At 43.3% G+C, this 20,105-nt stretch overlaps 1 protein-coding gene across 13 annotated transcripts in view; it reads left to right on the plus strand.

Moving 5' to 3' along the window:
- PTPRF (protein tyrosine phosphatase receptor type F) overlaps positions 1-20,105 on the plus strand; it is a 371,288-nt gene that overhangs the window by 123,665 nt on the left and 227,518 nt on the right. For all 13 annotated transcript variants that reach the window (XM_067001289.1, XM_067001291.1, XM_067001288.1 and 10 more), the window contains one exon: positions 9,291-9,452. In XM_067001289.1, the coding sequence (XP_066857390.1) occupies positions 9,368-9,452 (85 nt within the window). In that variant the 5' untranslated portion in view covers positions 9,291-9,367. The remainder of the gene's footprint in view (positions 1-9,290; positions 9,453-20,105) is intronic.

Here is a 20,105-nt window from a genome sequence, read left to right on the forward strand (position 1 = left end):
TGATGTGGAGATATTCTGTGTGCATTACTGTGCAGAATGGGATTCAAGAAATCTGAATTTTAATTTCCAGCTCAAACTGGTGCTGAAGGAGAGAAATTGTACTTTCGGACTGAGTCAGAGTTAAGACCCACTTCTCACCATTAATTCAGGATTTCTTAATTTACAGACCTTCAGTTTCTTCATCTTAAACATTATATTACACCTAGGACTAGATTTTTATTTACATCCCTTAAGCATGGCTTGAGCATTATGTAGTATATGCTACCTCAGAGGGTGTTTTCTTTTGCCAGAGCAAAGCAAGGGGGCCTGGGTGGCGGGGGAAGAATAATCATAAATTTAGCATCTTACTGTAATAAGCTTGATTGCATCTCTGTTTCTTTATAGGTTACAAAAACAGCTTTCATTTTTCATACAGAACACAATTGCATGAAACTTTTGCTTTCATAGTTGCTGCTTATTAGTTGCAAAGGGAATTTCTGGGTGCCGTCTTCCATGGTAACACACAGATGCCTCCAGAGCCAGAGGACTGCAGGATGCTGGGGGCGTTCTGCACAGAGAGAATTCAGTTTAATAAATCTAATAAGCCCATTTACCCTACTGGGCTATGTTAACTACCTGCATATAAACTGAGCATATATAACGTTTGGGCAAAGGTTAGGGAAGCAGTTTCTTGGAAAGACTAGCTCTAGAGCACACCAAAGCAGCAGCTATTCTTATTTTAGCCTTCAGTAATACACACAATAATGGGGTTCAAGCAGTATCTGTGGTGGAGACAGTAATAGCAACTAAGATATAATTAACTTCAAAACCCTTTAGGAGAGAATAACTCCAAAATCTAGCGTTGGAAATGTTCATAGTTTTACAAGATGAGAATTACAGAAAGTTTAATTGGGTATATAAAGCCTCCAGTAGGGCATAGGTTGTCTACTGAGTGATGGCATTGGGAAGACACACACCTGCCCTGTGGCAGCCCGCTGCTCTCTCCTGCGCTGTCCTAGGAGCTGCTGGACGAGGCTGCAGCTGGAATTTGGGGCTGGCTGGATGTGGGTCCGGTCTGATGCAGCAGTGCTGGCGGTAGCCACGGCTAGCGAGGCTGCTTTGCGGGAGCTTGGTGGACCTGTGGAGGAGGATTGTCGTCTCCGTTAGCAGGATCAGAGCAGTAGGGCCTTTCTGCATTGCCACATACGGCAGTGGCTGAGGGGTGGAGGTTTCAGCGCCAGCACACGCACACTTCCCACAGCCTGGCTTGAGATAGCCCTGGACACAGGTAGTCACTTGGCATTATCTAACCACCCATGCGTTTGTCAAGCTGCTGTTAATCCGAGTCAGTGAGGTTAGTTGTGTGGGGGATCCTTGTGTACATCTTCCTGAGCGACCGTGACCGGTGCACGTAGTGTATGAGTACTCAGTGGGCTCGGAGGGGCCAAGCAGAGGATCAAAATGTGAGAGTGACGCTGAACTCCAGAAAGAACTTTAAAGAAAGTGAACAAGTTACTCAAAGCATCCCTGAAATTAAAATGGGAGAAGGTAAGAGCAGAGAAGAAGTGGAGAAAATAGTGCAACGGTTCCTTGATGTGGTTTGAAAGCAATAATGGAGCATTAGAAAGCAAGCTGGAAAAAGCAGTTAAATTAGCAAGGCTGGGAATAATTCACACTAGCTCGATGGCAGGTTTGAGGAGCTGTTTGAGCTGGAACACTTCAAAATTTGGAAATCCAACCCCCACGTATTGGTAGTAGAGAGTATAAAGCATAACGAGCATAAAAGGGAAACTGAAAGATCCAAGGTGCGCTTTGAAGAACTACAACATCTATACATAGAAGATAAATTATTTAGCCAAATCAGTGTCCATTGTCTTGTGTGAAAATTGGGCTTACCGGATGATGGGAGGTTAAAGACAGCAATTAAGGAAGAAAAGGTACTGCTAAAAAGGGAGTTCTGTGCATCAATTTTTAACTGCTAAAAATGTAATGGAGGACTTAGTACAAGTACCATGCCCAGTCTTTCTAAATATAAAAGATAAGCAAATTTCAGAAATTGAGGTCTTGGCAAAAGCAGTTTTGGAATAAGCTATTAATCTGAAAGTATTAACTGAGCATACCCAGGTAGTGTGCTACATTATATAAAAACGTAACTGAATTTACAGCAAATGTAAGGGATTTTTCATTAAAAAGAGCCACTCTTTCAGATACAAGTTCTTTATATACCTTCTTCTGTGGTTGAAGCAAAAATTGAGGAAATAAAATACATGAAAGCTCATGTGCTCCTAAGGTCTGACTTTCATGGATTCTGCAAATGAAAACTGTTCTTGTAGCTGCTTGAAATGTAAATTCCTGAGAAGCAAAGAGAGAATGGGCTACGGTTTGTTCACAGTCCAGAAGGGCCCTGAAAAATTTCTACACTGAGGCCTCAAAAGAGGCTGAGTAGATGTGTGGATGGAGTAAAAGCATTGTTACAAATAAGAAAACGATTTTGTTTGAATTAGGATTGATTTAGAGTTTAGTTTGGTCTGAAGACAGCAGGCACCATGCGAATGCTCGAAGGACAGCTTATCCCTCATCTGAGCCATCGCTTGCGTTCTTGCTGGTTTGGGTAGAGCAGTGTTGGTGCTCCCAGGACCTTCTGTCCGATCAGCATTGCCTGTTCCTGGCAGTCTGAGAGACGTGGAGCTGGTGGGCTCAGCGTTGCAGGAATGCATCAGAGCCACAGCTGTCCAGCAAACAGCGATCAACTGCAGTGTCTTGCAAGCAGCAGGCCCAGAAGGGCAGTGGTTCTCAGCTCTCTTCTCTTTAGTTTAAAACCTTGTTTGTACGTCCTGGGTGTGCGAAACTGGATGCCAAGGAGCTGGGGTTTAGAGGAGAGGACTTGGTACCGTGTGATTTTAACCATTGCGCTGTTTTCCATTGTGCTGAACATAAGCCTGTAATTATGTGGTCATTTGTATTAAGCGTACGTTGTTGTCGTGTGTGTAGTCTTTTGTAGAGCAAATGCAGGAATTCTCGCTTTGGGGGAGTGGCTGATACAGGAGTACATTCCTCCACCTTAGTGGATTTGGCGATAGCTAAGGAATAGCTGATTTTTTGTTTATAATTTCTGCAGGGTTTCCACTGCTCTGGATCTTTGGTCCGTGCCTCTGGTTGTGCAGTTGGGTCTGTTCCATGAACACAGTAAGGGCTCTGCTGAAAGGGTGATATGCGTGCAGCAGTTACCTGCTTTTAAGGAGACTTTACAGCAGGCATTAGGAACCTCTGCACTTGGGTAGGGTGATCTACAGCGATCTGTATTTAGTGCTCAGCGTGAGTGATGGCTGGGCTCCTGAGACTCAAGGCTGATCTATCTTTTAAGTGGACGTTTTGACTTATCGCTCCAGTTCTTTAACAGGGCCCTTCATAATCCTTGTTTCAGTGGAAAAAACAACACAACCTTTTAATCTAGGATTGTCTGCAGGCAGTGACACCTTCAGAAATTAATAACTTCAGAAGCAAATGTGGCTAATGAGGCGGCCAGGAGTGTCCAAGCTGTGCGTGAATCCTGGCGTCGTCCTTCCCTCTGCTCCTCTCGGGGGGGTCAGGTTTGTGTTTGTGTGTTCAGCATCGCAGAGGTCTGCAGCTGGGCCAGCTCGTTGCTAAGTCTTCACACTTTCTTTAATACTTTGCCAAGATAAGGAAGGAGAACCTTTCAAAGTATTACTGAGTTGTTTATTGCTGTTGGGTGTATTCCCCCCCACTGATCTGTCAGTGCTCAGGATATTTTTTCCCGTGTTGTGGGGTATTTTGTGTGTGTGGTTTTTTGTTTGTTTTGGTTTGTGTTTTTTCCATCCCATTTTTAATTTCCATTGAAACAAATGATGAAAGATTTTCCTGCTGGGGTTTATCCTCTCTCCTATTTTTTTTCTTTGGAGAGTTTACTGAGAATATTCAACATACACTTTCTTTTGCTCTGTCTCATTCCATTACTCACAGTTGTATGCCCGTGGCTAATTATACTCCTCCACTCCTTTCTTGGTGTTTGTATCCTTCATGTACTTACAGATGGTTATCAAATCCCCATCTTGCTTAGCCAGTCTGTCTAGCGCTTGTGACTTGACAGAGATTTTTATCCTTCCCAGTTCTCGGATTGCTTTGCTCATCCCTTCTCTCCAGATGGTTTGAGAGCCTGCGGCCTGATGCTCCAGGCCTGCCCTCACCTGGGTCCTGGAGGTGCGATACCTTTGCTCGTGCAGTGGTTGCTTTAACTTTTGGCCATTTTGCTGTATTGCAAGTTCATACGAAGTTCTTCCCCAAACCTATGTTAGTGTTGCCATCTTCCATATATCTCCCCACTGTATTTCTCTAATACTTTCCCTGCATGTGGGAGTTTGGAGTGAAATGAGACTCATTTTGTCTTTTTTGGCCATATTGCTGTACTCCCCAAGTCTCTTTATATTATATTTCTTGCAGAAAAGCACAAAGAAATCTATGCTAAAGGAATACTAATGTAGTGAAGTGAAACATTCAGAAGTCATTAACTCGTGTGTAACTGCGCTTCTACAACTTCTAATGTGTGCAATATGATCTTGAATTATACGGTGTCTCATGGCTTTCCTCCTCCTCATTCAGAGCACAGCTGAGGTGTTAGATACAGAACGAAGCAGCTGAGCTGTAGCCAATTATTGTGCTCATTTTTAATGGAATAAATAGCTGTCTCTGTGTGGCACGTGGCCCCTCCTTGCTCGGTCAGGCCCTGATTAGCCTCCTTTGGGTGACACCTCGGAATAGTGCGGTGATCGGGTCCCTCTGAAGCACGGATTGCCCTTCAGGGTATTTGTGTAAAACACAGAGTTGCAGCTAGGTGTCCAGAAAGACAACTAGATTTGGCTTTTATTTTGTGCCTGTGGTGCAGTTGGGAGAAGCTGATACAGTTTTAGCCCTTCCTTCACTAGCACCTGGCTGGCATCCAGTTGGTATCTTCTGACGTTTCATCCTTGGGCTCAAGCTGAGAACACTTAAGAAGTTCCCAACTTGAAAAGCAAATGCAATTGATTCATGCTCCTTTATGAGAAGATGTTTCTCTGTCTCCAGGTCAGACAAGGTCGTTGCTTATGCACTGGGCTTACCTTCCTGTCCTGTGAGTTTCTGGAGACTCTTACATGTCTCCAGCAAATGGCAGTGTCAGTAGTCAGACACGAAATGGAACCTGGCAGTCCCCTGGATGTGCAGGGATTCCTGCAGGGAACGTTTTTTGGGCTGACTCGTTAGATACTTAGGGTTGCAAAGTAGCTTAAAATAAAAAGCCATTTTAATACAATGTTTTTGTCCCTCTTTTGGAGCAGGCTTGCTTGCTTTGGGGATGCTTTTCTTCACCATGCCATTCACGGCTAGTGACCCACGTGACACTTGCTTCAGTTCAGTTTATTTTCCAGGAGAGTTCATAGAGGACACGAGCTATTCAGCGCTGGTTTGAAACTCCTCTTGACTCTTTAAAGTTGACTGCTTTTTCTAATCTCTTTGCAGTCTCCTATGGGACGTGCTCATTGCCAGAATTTCCTAGTACCATATGAGCTGTTGGTGTTCTTGGCTCTGTTTTAAATGAGTCCAGCTTTTTCTGCTTGTCTGAAAGAATCAAACCATATAGGTTTCAAAAATGTTCTCAGGACCTCCTCTTTTCCATCCACCTGCCCCACAGCAAAATCAGCTATATTTAAATCAGATTTGCTTTTTTTTGTTGTTGTTTTGTTTTCCAGCTTTCTAGTTTCCTGCCAGACTAGCGCTTGGTAGTGCTAACTTTGAGTTGGGAGCAGAGGATGGAGTTTAGCTTGCTAAACTCAGATGTTTTTACAAAACCATCTGGAATGCTTAGCTGCAGCCTCCTTTTGGGTTGCATGGTCTAGGGCTTACAATATTGCCAGGACCAGCTGCAGAAGTAGCAGTGAGAATGTACGTGTATTTTTTGAAAGATCTTTTTCTACAGTGTCTGGGCTCGGATGCAATATTAGTTGTGGGATGCTAGTCAAAGCAGTGAGATTAAAGGAGGCCTTCAAAGGAAGAGACTTGAGGTCGCCTGGTGCACAGGAGATAATTCCAGATGCAGAGGAGAGCAGCTTGAAGGGCGTGAGGTTGTCAGGGCAAAAGAAATGGAGTCTTAAGAACATTGGCTGATTGTTTGCTATTGGACTTTATTCTGCTGAAGCAATACTGATCCTGTATCGTCTGTTTAGCTGATTACCAAAACCTACCAGCATTACTTGGTTTATAGCTATTTTCCTTCTCACGCTGCCTTTCTGCCCCAGGGGAGGGAAACCTACAGCTTTGTTCGAGGTGACTGTTCAGAGCTGTCAGAGCACCGCCGGCCTTCTCAGGGTTAATTGGGCTTCAGCTCGCGCCCCGTCACCTTGCTTTGAGCGTGGGGCCGTCCTGCTGGGGGAGAGCACCTCGCTGCTGAACCACTTGGAGAGACGTTTTTTCATATTTTCAATTTCAAAAGAGAATGACAGCTACTCAGATTTATAAAATTTTAAAACATTCCAATTTAAAGGGCTTTAAATATTGTATGTAGACAACTTTTCCATAGACAGAGCAGCCGTGGAAAGAGGAAATGGAGAAGATTGTTCCCGTTAAGGGCCAAAGGTGCTGCATTCACTTTGGAGGGATAGAACAGCAGTCTTGCATAGGGAAATCTGGCTTTTCCACCAGATGGTAAATTATTGTAGCAACTAAACAGTTGCAAAAAGATGAAGTCTATAAAGCATCTGGTAAAGTAACTGCCAATTGATCAGCTTTGCATGATGCACGTTGTATGTATCTCATGGGCTTGAGAGGAAAGTTATGAATCTGTCAAGCTGGAGATGGGAGTGAACTTGATGTTGTTTGCTGAAAGACGACAGAAATCAAGAGACCTATTCTTCAGCTGAGGTTTTTGTGTTCCCGAGAGTTGCTCCTGAATGAGGGCTGTGGAGGTGCCATTCACATGACTTCTGAGCAATCTGCACTCGAGATACACCATTAGATCAGGCACTTTTGTTGTTAATGGAAGTGAATGAAAGAGGAAAAGCTCTCTGAAAGCTATCCATCCCCAATCTGGTCCGATACATACCTAAGATGTTTCCAGCACCACCTGTAAAACTCGTTCGCTGTCCTAACCTGAGAGAGTGTGACACACATCGTTAGTTTTGACACAATAATTTCAACCCTCAGTGTTTTTTTTCCACAGGAACAGTAACCTCTTAAGATTCTGGCTGCTGTTGGGTGTTCCCAGATGTAATGCTGCTCAAAGTGTGCTTCAGCGGGTTTCCTTCTCCAAACTGTACAAATTAGCGCCGCACATAGAGAATGTAGAGAGATAATCTTCACTCTTAGTCCGGGCACTTCTTCCCATTCCCCTGCGTGCCGTATCTGGAGAGCTGGCTGACACTGGGCAAACTGCTCGGGGACTGAACCGAATTTCCTGTTGGAAATAGAGCTGATGTAGTTACAGAGACACAGCTCTCTCTCTCTGCAGCCTAAGACATATTAATGGTGCTTTTAGTAATTCTTTGGCAAGGGACAAAGGAGAATATGGAGGCTGGAGACGAACAGAGAACCCAGTGTGGCTGATCCGAAGAGCCTCTTCTTCGGTATTCAAAGTCTTGCTGCTGAGCTCACTTGGATTTATTTTTTTCATTGAGATAATAAAAGCAGGATAAGATGATCAGTATTCTCCCTGCATCTAGGTTAGAACTAGGTTATTTTGTAAAGTATTTTCAGATGTCTTGGCTGTAGAAGACATTGCATAAATAAAGATTTCTTTGTATTGTGTGATATTATAACGTGTGAAAAGATTTACTGTGCAAATACAGTAACAGAATGGAGAAGAATCATGATCTGCTGTTTGTTAGTATGGTGCAATGTAAATATTTGCCTAGGTAGATTCTCTTGAGATTTCGTGTGGATTTCCCTGAACACTGTCATTGCTGGCTTTCTTTGAACGCTATGCTTCTGTCAGAAGTAAACATGTTCGTAATATGTGATACTTGCCTCCATCAAAAGTTCTGTGGTTCTCAGGGAAAATAAAAAAAAAAAAAATCATCCTCTTCCAAAAAAAAAAAAAAGAGGAAAATATGCAAATATCTTTGTTAGAGCAATCTTAAATATACTTCTGAAATCTCAGCTAATGCAAAGAGAGTGGTGGGTCATGCTATGTACAGTTTGTGCACGCATGGACATACGCTTGAAATACGTTTCAAGGTGAAATATATTTCAGGGTGAGATTTTTCACTATTAGTGCTCTATTGGTAACTTTTGATAATTCTTGCAGCTTAGCAAAGGAGAAACTCACTGACCTTTGAGTGACTCTTGAGCTTGCGTTGAGATGCCAACACTGAGTGAGCCACTGTCCCTGTTAAATGTTGTCGCTTTGAGTGAATGGGGCTTGCTGGCTCCTTTAAAATCTGTCTTAACTGGCAAACCTTGGATTCTTATCCTCGAGGTAAATTGAGTATATTCTCATGAAAAGATAAAGGACACAGATACACAGAAATTGCATTCTTCTTAAATACCTGTCTTTCTGGTTGGGTTTCACGGAATGTCCTGTGTTTCTATATCCAGGCAGATGTACAAGTTGAGCCAATTGCAAAGATTATTGGCTTGGTTTTGGAGAAGGGGCGTTTGGTCCTTTTAAGTCAGTCCTCTCCCTTCTAGGGAGGACAAAGTTTAGCTCTTTGCTTTGGGTAAACCGTCTCTTCAAAGGCATATTTCTCAATTACTTTCTCCTGGCATCCCCAGTAGCCCTGTGAACTGAGAGATGACTCAGTTCAGCTCCTGTTTGGACCCATCTGAGATGCAGATACAGCTGCTGCAGCAAAAGGATGCTCTGGTACACCAGCCTAGCTGAATGGGCCCAGCTAAGTTTAATGTAGTTGACTGCAAACCACCCTATGTATGCAATCAAGCACTTCTCTCTTGGGCAGATGAATGAAGAAGAGTTACGTGAGCTTAAGACTCTGTTTCTTGTAACATGCACCTTCAGAGCTATTTGTACAAACATGGATAACAATAACTAAAGGATTTTTTTTAATAGGCCATAATACAGCCTGGACCTGAAGACAGACTTGAAGATGGTGATGCTTTTATGGCTCATGACCCTTAAACAAACAACTTACTGGGCTGTGGGGTACCATTGTCCTGATATGCTGCTCAAGCAGGAAAGATAGTTAAATTTCACTTAACAGCTCTATTAGTATATTTATTGTGACCTTACAATTTAGTTTGGAATATCAGTGGTTAATCTGTGCATCATATTTGATCACTTTCCTTTTTTTCCCTCTCTTGTTTTGCAGGAGTAAGTCTGTGTCTGTAACACTGGATGTGCTGACCACTTGCCTCAGACTGAAGAGGACTTGCTCTACTTTGGAATATGGTGCCTAACTTCTGCGTCTCAGTACTCACAGTGCCAGCAGTCATCCTGTGCTGCTTGATGCTGCCTTTAGCAGGAGCTGACAGTAAGTAACGCTCATTATTGAAAGGCCTGAATGCATTGCAAATTTTCTTTCAACAAATACCGAGTCTTCTGGGTGCGTACTGGAAATACTGAGGAATAAGGAACAGCCCTCCTAATTTCTTATTTTCCAATATGTGCAATGCAGGTAGATTGTGTGTGAAAGGGCACAAGTAGAACTAAAAAGGCTGATAGCATTTATTCAAGTGCTGGATGAGCTTTTGTAGTAGCTGCAAGATAAAAACCTGACAATTTGATTTCTAATATGTACAGAAGAGTAAAGAAAGTAGGGGGATGAAGGAAGAGAGAAGTATTGGGGTTGCAGTAATCCCCATTACTTTTTGTTCTTTTACCAGCTCTTAATTTGTACGATACTGAGACATCTCTCCTAAGTCAGTGGGTGACTGAGAGGTGCTGGGAAAGGATGCAGATTTTTACCTTCTGGAGTAGCTCTCCTACACCTGTATTTTGGTAGAATTGGAGTCAAACGTTTCTTGTGGTGATGCTTTAAGTTGCTGTGCCCATGCCTGGGACTCTGAGAGCCTTAACAGAGCTGCTCTCACAGGCTTGGATTTGCTCTGTCCAGAGCAAGGAGAAAGTTGTGCATAAAAGGCTGCTGTGGGCAGACAAGAGGAGAAAGCTGGCTAATGGTGGACTACTGAAAATAACTCAGTAGGATTTGCCCATCCTGATGGACAGCCCATCATGAGCTGCTGTGGTGCTTTGGTTAATTCTGCCCATGTCTGCACGTTGTTGAGTGCTTCTGTGCATTAACATACAATGGTTTTGGAGGATTCATTTTTTTCAGAGTGCCAAATGTTCACACATTCATTGCAGGCTCTGTGGCAGCTGTGAATACTCAGTGCCTTTGAAAGCATCCAGGGCCCAAGGGATGCTTCAGTTGGAGCCGGGAGGTGACCATGATGCACCTCCTGAGCTGCCACCAACCATCTGCTTCTCCCTCTGGCTTTTCTTTGTCACCAGGCTTATAATTAAGATGTGATTTCATGAAAGTTGAAGAAGGTCTCCATGCCAGTAGGAGCATGGCTGAACGTAAAAACAGCAATGGACTGGGGTTCTTCAACGTCCTTGACTAAAAGGGAAGGGGTAAATTTAGAGAAATTGGAGAAAAAATTGAAGATTGATGTGAAGAAAGATACAAATTCACTATTTTTGCCACCACCAAGGGTGGTTTGTACAGGCAGCAGATTACTGTGTAATCTGTGTAAGTCTGAGATGCCTAATTAAACTGGGGGCAGCAGCTGTCTCCTCCTTCAGCTTTCTCCCCTGGCTGCTGATGCTGCTGGAAGACATTTATTCAGATTATTTTATGTCTACACGTTGTAGCCCATTTTGGAGTCTGGCACAGAAAATTATGTGTTTAATGTTCTGGAGTGTGAAAAAATTCTCCAAGGTTCATAATCTTTATCCTGGCCCCTGCAAAGAATAAAAACATCATTCCGTCAGCTATGCACAAGCTGGTGGAGTTTGAGGTGTCCTAGGATGGTTCTTGGCCTAAGGATAATCTGCAGTAGAATGGTTTGCCAGTTTTGTGGAATACTTTCAGTGTGCTTGAATTGAAGAAAATTGGCTCTGTTTCACAGGCCCAGATCCAAATATTGGTGTCTCAGATGTGCAACACTTCTGTCTCGAGAAGCAAACATATCAGTATGTATGCTTTTTTCTCTAGTGCAGACCAGCTCTGAATTACTTGTACCTAATCTGCAAGGCAAATCTGGAGGCCAGTGACCTTTTAACCGTTGCAGTCACTGCAGGTTAACTGAGGGTTTCCTGGATGGCAAGTCTTGCTCTGTGTATTTTGGCAATTAATAGTTTCTCTTGCCCCACTGACTCTTGCCACCGACTCTCTCAGTGTCTGGGAGTGTGTGAAGCACCTGCTCTGCATCCCTGTAAGGGGAGGAAAGAAATATCATCCCCAAACCCTGTGTGTTTCATGTCCTGCCATCAGTAATGGAGGTGGGCAGAATACGGTAGTGAATATGGCACTGTGGAGAAATGAAGGGTGAGGGGGAGCTGTGGTAAACTCCTGCACGCTGGAGCTTACTGCAAAAGCTAGAAAGAGAGGTTGAGAAAGAAGCACGCCCATATGCACCTTCTTCATTTTTGTTGTCCCCATAGCATGTTGTTGGCCCCAGTCAAAGACAGTTTACTTGTCTGGATAGATCCCTGATGTGATATGGTTGTTCTTGGGATTTCGCTGTGATTCTGCCTCATCCCCATTGCGGCACTGCTAGGAAGCAGCAGAAAGATGGCTGGGCTCCTGATCTGCAAAGCACTTAGATTTCTCCTATTAAAAGTAATGTGATAATGGGAGCAGGGTTATCTCTGCGTTTGCATTCCTGGGGTCAGTCTGCAACATCCCTTCTGTAGGGGTGGCGAGGGCTGAGGGCAGGGAGCTGCCTCTGAGCGCAGTGTGCCGCGCTGCTCGGGTGCTTCCAGGCAGAACCTGGGCTTCCCTACCTTCCCGGCCTGGGCTTTGTCGCTGTTGTTGTCACAACACATTTCAGCCTTGCTGCTGGAGCTTCCTGACAATTAGGCAGCTGGCAGATAGCAAGACGTTAACGCCTGAGATGAAACAGATTGAATATGTATTGCGTAGCGGAATTAGCGCCGGGCGTGCGCTGCAACAGCTCTCCTGGAATGGAGTTCACGGGAGCTGAGAGTAATGTCGGCACTGAGGGATCGAAGGGGCACCCGAAGGTTAAACACACGGCACCGTGTCAGGAAAGAGGTGCTCTCTGGGTTCCTCCCCGCGAGCAGGACGGGACTGGTGGTCTCAGGGCCTCTCCGGTGAGGTGCCCGGAGGAGAAGGTGAGCAGGAAGGGGCACATGTGCGTGAGCGGTCGATACAGAAGTGCTAATTTGGCAGAAAGCACTTTCAAATCCTCCCCTGCTTTTACAGACTGCAGTAAGAAATTATCAAATTTTCTCTGTGATCTGACTGTGTTTCTGTCAGGGTGACCCTAATTCCATTAGAGCAGCTCAGAGCTGATTCAGGATGACTGTTTTACACTTTCTGCCTCAGCTTGCTTGTGTTTTTTTTTTATGCACTCTGTGCTTCCCTGTCTGTCAGCTTTTGACTGTGCATGGGAAAAATGGCTTTGCAGATTTCATTTAATGTTCAGTTCAATTGTCAGCTAAAAGATGCTCTTTTCAAGCCTTTGGAAATATGTCATTTACTCTAATAAAATAAATAAAGCAGCAACAACAACAAAAAAAATCCCCTCTCAAAATGCAGAGAAACTAGAAAAAAATCAATACTGTCATCAGAAATCATCAGCGATGTGTTTTGTTGTTGGTTTGTTTTCTTAAAATTAGGCTTTGTATTTGATGTACTGGGCAAGGCTTCCATTAGCCAAAGGAGGAGACCAAGCGTCCCATCCAAAGTCTTTCTAACTAAAATCTATCTTGGTGTGACTTGCACGGAATTTCAAAGGGCTTAAGGAAGAAAACCACTTCAAAAGTGACCTTGTAGAAGGAAAGAGCTAAGGCAGCACTTAGGCCAACTAGGTGTGAAGTGAGACGTGGTAAACAAACAATTTGTACCTTCTGATTTCTAAAGATGGAGCGAGCCTGGCTTTTCTTTGGGAGGATGGCAGGAGCTTGCAGCAGTGAGCTGATGTCTGTAAAGACAAGTCCCTGGCCTCTCACCACCTCCTGTGAGCAAGGACTCTAAATCTAAAGCATCTCAAAGCTGCCCAGCTGCCCTGCCCTTGGAAGGGATAGTCCCTTTCTATCAGATAGGTGTGTGTGTCATACAGATTCTTTCCATTAACCATGTTTCTTGGAAGCTAATTGGGTTAAGGAGACACATTAAAAAAAAAAAAAAAAAGGAAGATGAGGTAGTGATATTTGTGAAGGCTGAGAAGTGGAAGGGTACTGAATGCCCTTCCTAGACACGTGATTCCAGGTGAGCTCTGTTTTGCCAGGGATTTTGCACTGCACTGTGAAGTGCTGTTGGGAGGTGTTGGGTGGAAGAGCACCGGAGCTCTCGCTGTTGCTCTCAGCTCCCCTTGTGCCCTGTCTCTGTGTCTGCTGTTGCTCTTCTGTGCTCCTGGGACCCAGGCCCAGCGTAGCAGGGCGTTGATGCCCCAATTCAGCTCTGCCCCCTTTGCTTCACAGCCTGGGTGATGGCGCAGTGACAGACCAGCTCCAAGGACAGCTGGCCTGGGCCACCCCCTGGGACAGGCTTGCCGTGGTGCTCTGCAGAACAGCCCCTTTGCGGAGCTGGCCTCAGGGTCCCATCCAGAAAGTTGGGCCTGACGTTTCTCCATTGCTGCCTTGGATCTGTTTCTGCTTCCTAGTTTTTGTTTGCGTGCCCATCCCCAAACACTGCATGTGGTGATTATGTGTAATTGATATGATCGCATCTAGGTATTGCAACACAGGTAAATACTAATTTTCTGCAATTCTGCTTTGACTAGCTTTGACAAATTCCATCAGTGAAAAGAACAGGTGAAAAATTGTTTAGGAAAGCCCCTGTACCTGGGGCGTTGGGGTTGCATCATTAAGGGGCAGGCTGAAATATTAACCACAGTTATTGTGCAGCTTTATTGTTGGTGTCCTTGCTCATCATATGTATTTTTAGGTATAAATAGATTCTGTGCCTTTCCTTAAAATATCTGAATGCTGCCTGCTTGCAACTGAATGTTGCAGACATAAAGATAGGAAGGATGCTGTAAAAGCAAACACCATGTTGAGGGCAGACAGCAGATCTTTCTGCATTTACAGCCTTGCCCCTTTTTCCTCTGGCGCTTGCAGGACTCCTGTGAATTTGTTTGGATAGCTACCTACACCAGGTCACAGCATTGCAATTTGTCTTTTTTCTTTATTCTTTAAGTCAACATCGCTCATCAATCAACATCAGCTGCTGGGTCAAAGGTCTGCCTAGCTCCAAATTTCTTATCCAGCAATGGTCAGTGCAAAAACCTATGGAGGGTGTAAGAAGAGCATAAATATTTAGCAATCCCTTCCTGGTGTCACCTTCCAGCCTTCAGAGACCGGTGGCTCCTGAGCCCAGAGAGGTGGCACAGTAACTTTGGGGCAGGATCTCGGGGTTGTGCTCTCAGGCAGCTCTGAGCATGTTGTCAGTCACCAGGGGTGTCCTGGGGCTGCTGGTTTGCATGGAGGCCACGTGTGGGCTCTGGCTTCTGCCTCTGCATCGCGGCTCCTCGTGTTACCCTCTTACTGCTGCTCTGCTCTGCCAGTCTCGCTTGCCATCCGCAGCACTCAGACGGAACCGAGTGGCCAGAGCTCCTCTCCTGCCCTCGCAAGGGAGTTCCTGTGTTTAAACGTCTCTGCGAGTTATCCGGCACACTGACAGGTGCTGAGGGGCAGATATACTGAATACTTTTTTTTTTTCGAGTGTGTGCACTAGAAATGTGCTTATTTGCTATGTGATAAAGGAAAAACAGTAAAACTACCTTCTTAAAATTTTATCTCCAGTGTGGATTCATAGATTTTAAGGCTAAAAATCAGATTAGTGTAGTATACTCTGACCTGCACAGCAGAGGCTGTATAATTTCAGCCAGTAATTTTTGCATCTACTTTTAACAGCTGGGGATGAGTTAGCACGTAGCTTTTAAGAGGCTATCAAATCACAGTTTGAAGACTGAATGGTAGGGAATTTACCTATCTCCTATGTGATCCATAAAAATGGCAGGTACTTATTACTTCTACAAATTTGTACTTATTTCAAGCTTGGTTTGTGCATTTTTGGGTTCGGACACTGGATGTTGTAACTTGTGTCAGCCAGGCTAGAAACTCCTGCTCTTCTATGCTGTTAGAGTGCAGAAATTAGCCAAGCTGGAAGTTTGTCCTTTTTCATTGTAGAAAAATGAGTTGGTCTTGATTTTTTTTTTTTGTTCAGAGATTATTCTTAAAGTTTTTCATTAATCTTCCAGATTTTAAAATGTGTTTTTTAAAGTCAAAGGACCAGCACTGAGAAAAGAAGCAAACCCCTCTCACCACACAACAACAGCAGTTTTGCCTGTTTGCCCATAGCATTGAGCTGGGACCATGGTCCTTCCTCTATGATGGCCTTTGAATCCTTTCCTAAGTCTCTGATTCCCAGGACACAGAATCCCATTTTATTAGTGTGACTTGGGTTCCTTTTCCTGAGTATCTGCCCTGAACTACATAAAAATTAATTCTCCTGGATCCCAGCACATCAACTTATCCAAGTAATTCTGTACAAGTAATCTACCCTTGTTTTTATTTACGGACTACCGATCTTGGTGAAGTTCATTCTTTAGTTTCCCAATCTAGTTGCAAGTTGTTTGCCTTTATTTGCAGATGTTGGTCAGATGCGACTGTCTGCACAAGCTTCTGTGAATATTTTAGGGAGATATTTTAAATATCTGATAGTAGTGATGGTGACATTCTTTGCAGATGAACAGGAGCATTGGGAAATGATGATGAAATAATACAGTTGGTCATGCTGCTGCTTGCTACTAGTAGTACTGACCTCGGGTGGGCAAAAAGCATGAGGTCTGCTGGAGCTTTCACTGTTTTAGCTGAGCATTTGTAAAAAGCAATAAAATAGTAATACGGATGCTTTTTTTGGTTCTTTGATTATCTGTTCGTTATGTTGGTACTTCAGAATGATGCTGTAATACAAGATGATCAAGCTCATTTTGGTGAACAACTGTGAGTGCGAAATTTGCTCGAAATATTATTCAGTCTTTTTTTGATGGTGAATGCATTTGTGTGTTTTGTTTTTAAAGCATCTGTTCATGGATGTTTTTTCTCTGGTAAGATGTCTGTCTTTATGTATCAGTAGCAGAAAAAGCAGTGGTGTACTTTTAATTGAATGCTATATTTAGCCCCTTGTGTGAATAAGTGCTTTGTCTGGGCTGAAGAGAAATCTCATTTATTTTGTTGGTGTGAAAACACCGTAGGGTGCTTGCTGGAAGTCTTAAGTCATAGAAATGCCTCTTGCCTCACGTGCTTCATTGACATATCAGTACTGGATTAAGCCAAAGTGCATCTTATGGATGGTTACTTTACATTTGTATATGAATTGTAGGTTGCAATGCTAGACTTTACCCTGAATGTCAGTTAAGCCATATATATGGCTTAACTTTACTCAAATATATATATATATTTATTTATTTCCCTCTAAATAATGTCTACATGTGAGGATTTTGTTGGTTCAACTCAAAGGTGAATGGTAAAAGCCCTTCTGAGTTAATTGCAATGCAGGGAGGAGGAGACAATGACTCTTGAGCCTCTGTACTTAGATATCAGAGTGCAGAACACCTATGTGTTTTCTTTTGGTTTATTTTTAGACAAATTCACTTGAGCTGTTAGTGTAACTGTGGTGTTACTTCTGTCAAAAGTTCCTTTGAAAAAAGGGCTCCAGGAAAGGCCAGGAAATATGGGGCAGCTTTATTCACCTAGGTTTCCTGCCCCGAAACACTCCGTCTGAAATAACCATTCTGAGTCTTGGCACCAGCACAAATGTGCCTGGCAGATAGGATGGTACATTTCCACCAGCTTGTCAAATCCAGCTCGTGAGGGTGTTAGACGTGCACACGTTGCCAAGTTGTTGCTTTCAGCGCCGGGCTGTGCATAAGGTACAGAGAGCACTTTGCTGGGTTTCGAACAAGAAACTGAGGTTACCTGCTTTGAGGTGAACGTGAGAGTTGCCATGAGCCAGTTTCAGAAGGGATTTTGATCCTTGTATTTGACAAAAACTAGCTTGGAAGCAAGAAGACTATAGGTACATTTTACTTGTGTTTAATTTACGTGAGGGAAGGTTCATTGGAAGAAATGAGCGATGAAAAGTGAAAATCTTTTGACATGCTGAAGATAATTAAAATACTGATAAAGTGAAGCTGGCTATGTATTTTAATGTTACTTAGCATCAAATAGATAAACTTTCTGTAGTTTCAAAATGCAAGAAAATCCTTACACAAGTGAACTTCTCTCACTCATTCACCACATTTGATTTACAGGCGATTTAATAAATGGTGGGGTTATGGTATCAGGGATAGGGAAGTGAGCATCAGTGAAATTCAGAGAGGATAAAAGAGAAAATACTTTCCTGTTTCCATGTAGAGCTCTGGAATGCCTTGTCCTGGCATGACGTGATCACTCTTGGCATGCTGACTACAAAGAATTTAGCGGGGCTCTTGGGAGGGTGATGAGGGTAGTCCAAGACATGGAAGGGCTCCCTTTGCTCCTGTTGACTGTGAGAGGAGGTAGTGGTCTTGGCTGTTGACTTGTCATTTATGTGTGCTGTGTACAGACTTCCAACACCTGTATGCTCTAGTGAACACATTTTTTTCAGGGGTTATGCAAAGTTCTTTAGTTATAACCTGTTGTTTTCAGCTTTCTGTGAGTTTCTTTCATGGCTGAAATGTGCCATGCTTGGTCTTCAGCCAAAGTTGGGGGGCTGTATTTTATGAGTTGGGCACTTGCTTTATGGATCTTCCTGCAGAAATTGTATATGGACGCTTTTAAAAACAGGCGGAGCGGAAAAATACTTCTGTACCCTGTAAAACAAGCTGTGGTGTTATTCATAGGTCTCAGGTCTAAAATGTCTGTGAAAATGTTTGACGTTACTCCAGATGCGCTTTGGCTGTTGAGGGGAAATGTAACTTGGCTTGTGGAAGGGAGTGACCCTTAGAAAAATAGGCTGTTGAATTACATAAAGGGGACTTTGTGCAAATCATTAAGTGCATGCAACTAAATAATGCTGTCTGAGCTTGTATGCAACTGAATCACCTGTATGTTCGTTCTGTGAATGAAGCCAGAGCTACTCTCATCTCAGTGTTTTGAAGACCCAGAAGAGCACAGCAGAGGTGGTCCTCCAGATCCTGCAGCACATAGGGTGATGTGGACAGAGAGGGTTCACAGAGGCACCATGAACTCTGTTTCCTAGTGCGTTCCTCTACTTCTTGAGGCAATTCAATAAATACGGTTTTCTTTGTTGCAGTTGTGCTGTGGTTGTACTGTAGGCCACAAGGGTTTGGACTTTCCTTAATTGAGGATGCCTGTAGAACCTCAATTCTGCTGTAGTTTAGAAAAATATTTAACATAGTTATCTGCATACCTTCAGTTTTTTCTCAGATGTTAAGATAAGCCTCTCTTACTGTGGCTGCAGAGTTGCGTGCCTAGGAGCAGACTATGATTTTGTGGGTTTTTTTACATGTTAAGATAGAGTCCCTTGGAATATGTAGTGTTCAGTCAGCATGAGTACAGCTCATCTTTTCCATTAGGCACTCAGCCTTCTGTTGCATATGAAGCTTTTTTTTCCTCTGAGTCAAATTTAGCTAAAATTTCTGGCGTTAATGTAGTATGTTGTATGAGAACAGTTTCTTGTGTGATTTTGAGGAATTTAAGAAAATCGAACATATAAGAGTAATATGGCAGTATTTCACATAGTGTTTTCCAGGTTTATGTCAAATGGCAGAAGAATGTATTATTTTGTGATACAATCATTGCTGGACCCCATCAAACTCAAGGTCCATTTAGCCCAGCATTGCCCCGAGATAGCCTCCCACAATGGCCAACAAATGGGACATCTTTAAGGGAGGTGTGAAAAGAAAGATCCCATACTGTTGCCTCTTCTCATCCCACCCAAACTAGCTCCCGTTTTATATCTAAAATTAGATATTGTTGTAAGAAGCTGGACTCTTACTGTTGCTTCTCTAAAGCATTATTAATTGCAATAACTTTAAATATTGTTATATCCCCATGGGTAAAGGAATAATATCCAATGTAAATTTGTCAAGGTCAGATCAATCTAATTTCCTTTAATGACAGGATAACAGGCCTTGTGAATGGAGAAGCTGTAGATGTCATTTATCTTTAGTAAAGCTTTCAGTAGTCCCTCATGAGACTTTTTCTCATGAAACATCTGCTCATAGGGTGGGTATTTGGCAGTTCGGTAGCATTCAGCATTTGCAGTAATGATCTCTCTGATAGAATAGAGAACATGCTTATTAAATTTGCAGGCAGCAACAAGCTGGGAAGAGCAGCAAGCATGTTGGAGGACACCATTAGAATTCAAAATGATCTTTACAAATTAGAGAAACTGTCTGAAAGGATGCACGTCAATAAGGAGAAATGCGGATAGATGTTTGAAAATAGGGGTAATCAGCTATATAAATACAGAATGAGACACAACTGCCTAAACGGCTGGTAGACAGCAAAGGTCTTGCGGCTCTAGTGGATCAGAAACTGTACAGGAGACAACGGAGTCAAGAATGCCATGCTGCTTTGAGAGGCAACATCCGTGTTACGAAGAAGTGAGGAGTGCCATCCCAAAGACACATTAGATAGTCTTTCTACTCTGCTCCCGTTGGTAAGGTCTCCAATGAAACGATGTCTAATCTTGAGCACCACGTTTCCAGAATGAGTGGGCTAATTGAGGAGAATCCAGCCCAGTGCTAGGAGGAGAAATGGTCTTCTTAAACTGGGAAGTTCAGGTCAGGTACTGAGCAAAGCTTGCTAACATGAAGGATTGCTGAGCACTGAATTGAATTTCTAGAAGAATTTGTGGAATCTCATAAATAAACATGCAGAAAGTGTTCCCTCATATAGGCTTTGAATTGCTAATGTTATTTCTTGAATGCTTCTTTGTCTTCATTTATTAACCGGGAAGGTACAGGTTACCAGTCTGTCTTCT

The sequence above is a fragment of the Anser cygnoides genome, chromosome 8, assembly GCF_040182565.1.
Source record: "Anser cygnoides isolate HZ-2024a breed goose chromosome 8, Taihu_goose_T2T_genome, whole genome shotgun sequence".
Classification (NCBI taxonomy): domain Eukaryota; kingdom Metazoa; phylum Chordata; class Aves; order Anseriformes; family Anatidae; genus Anser; species Anser cygnoides.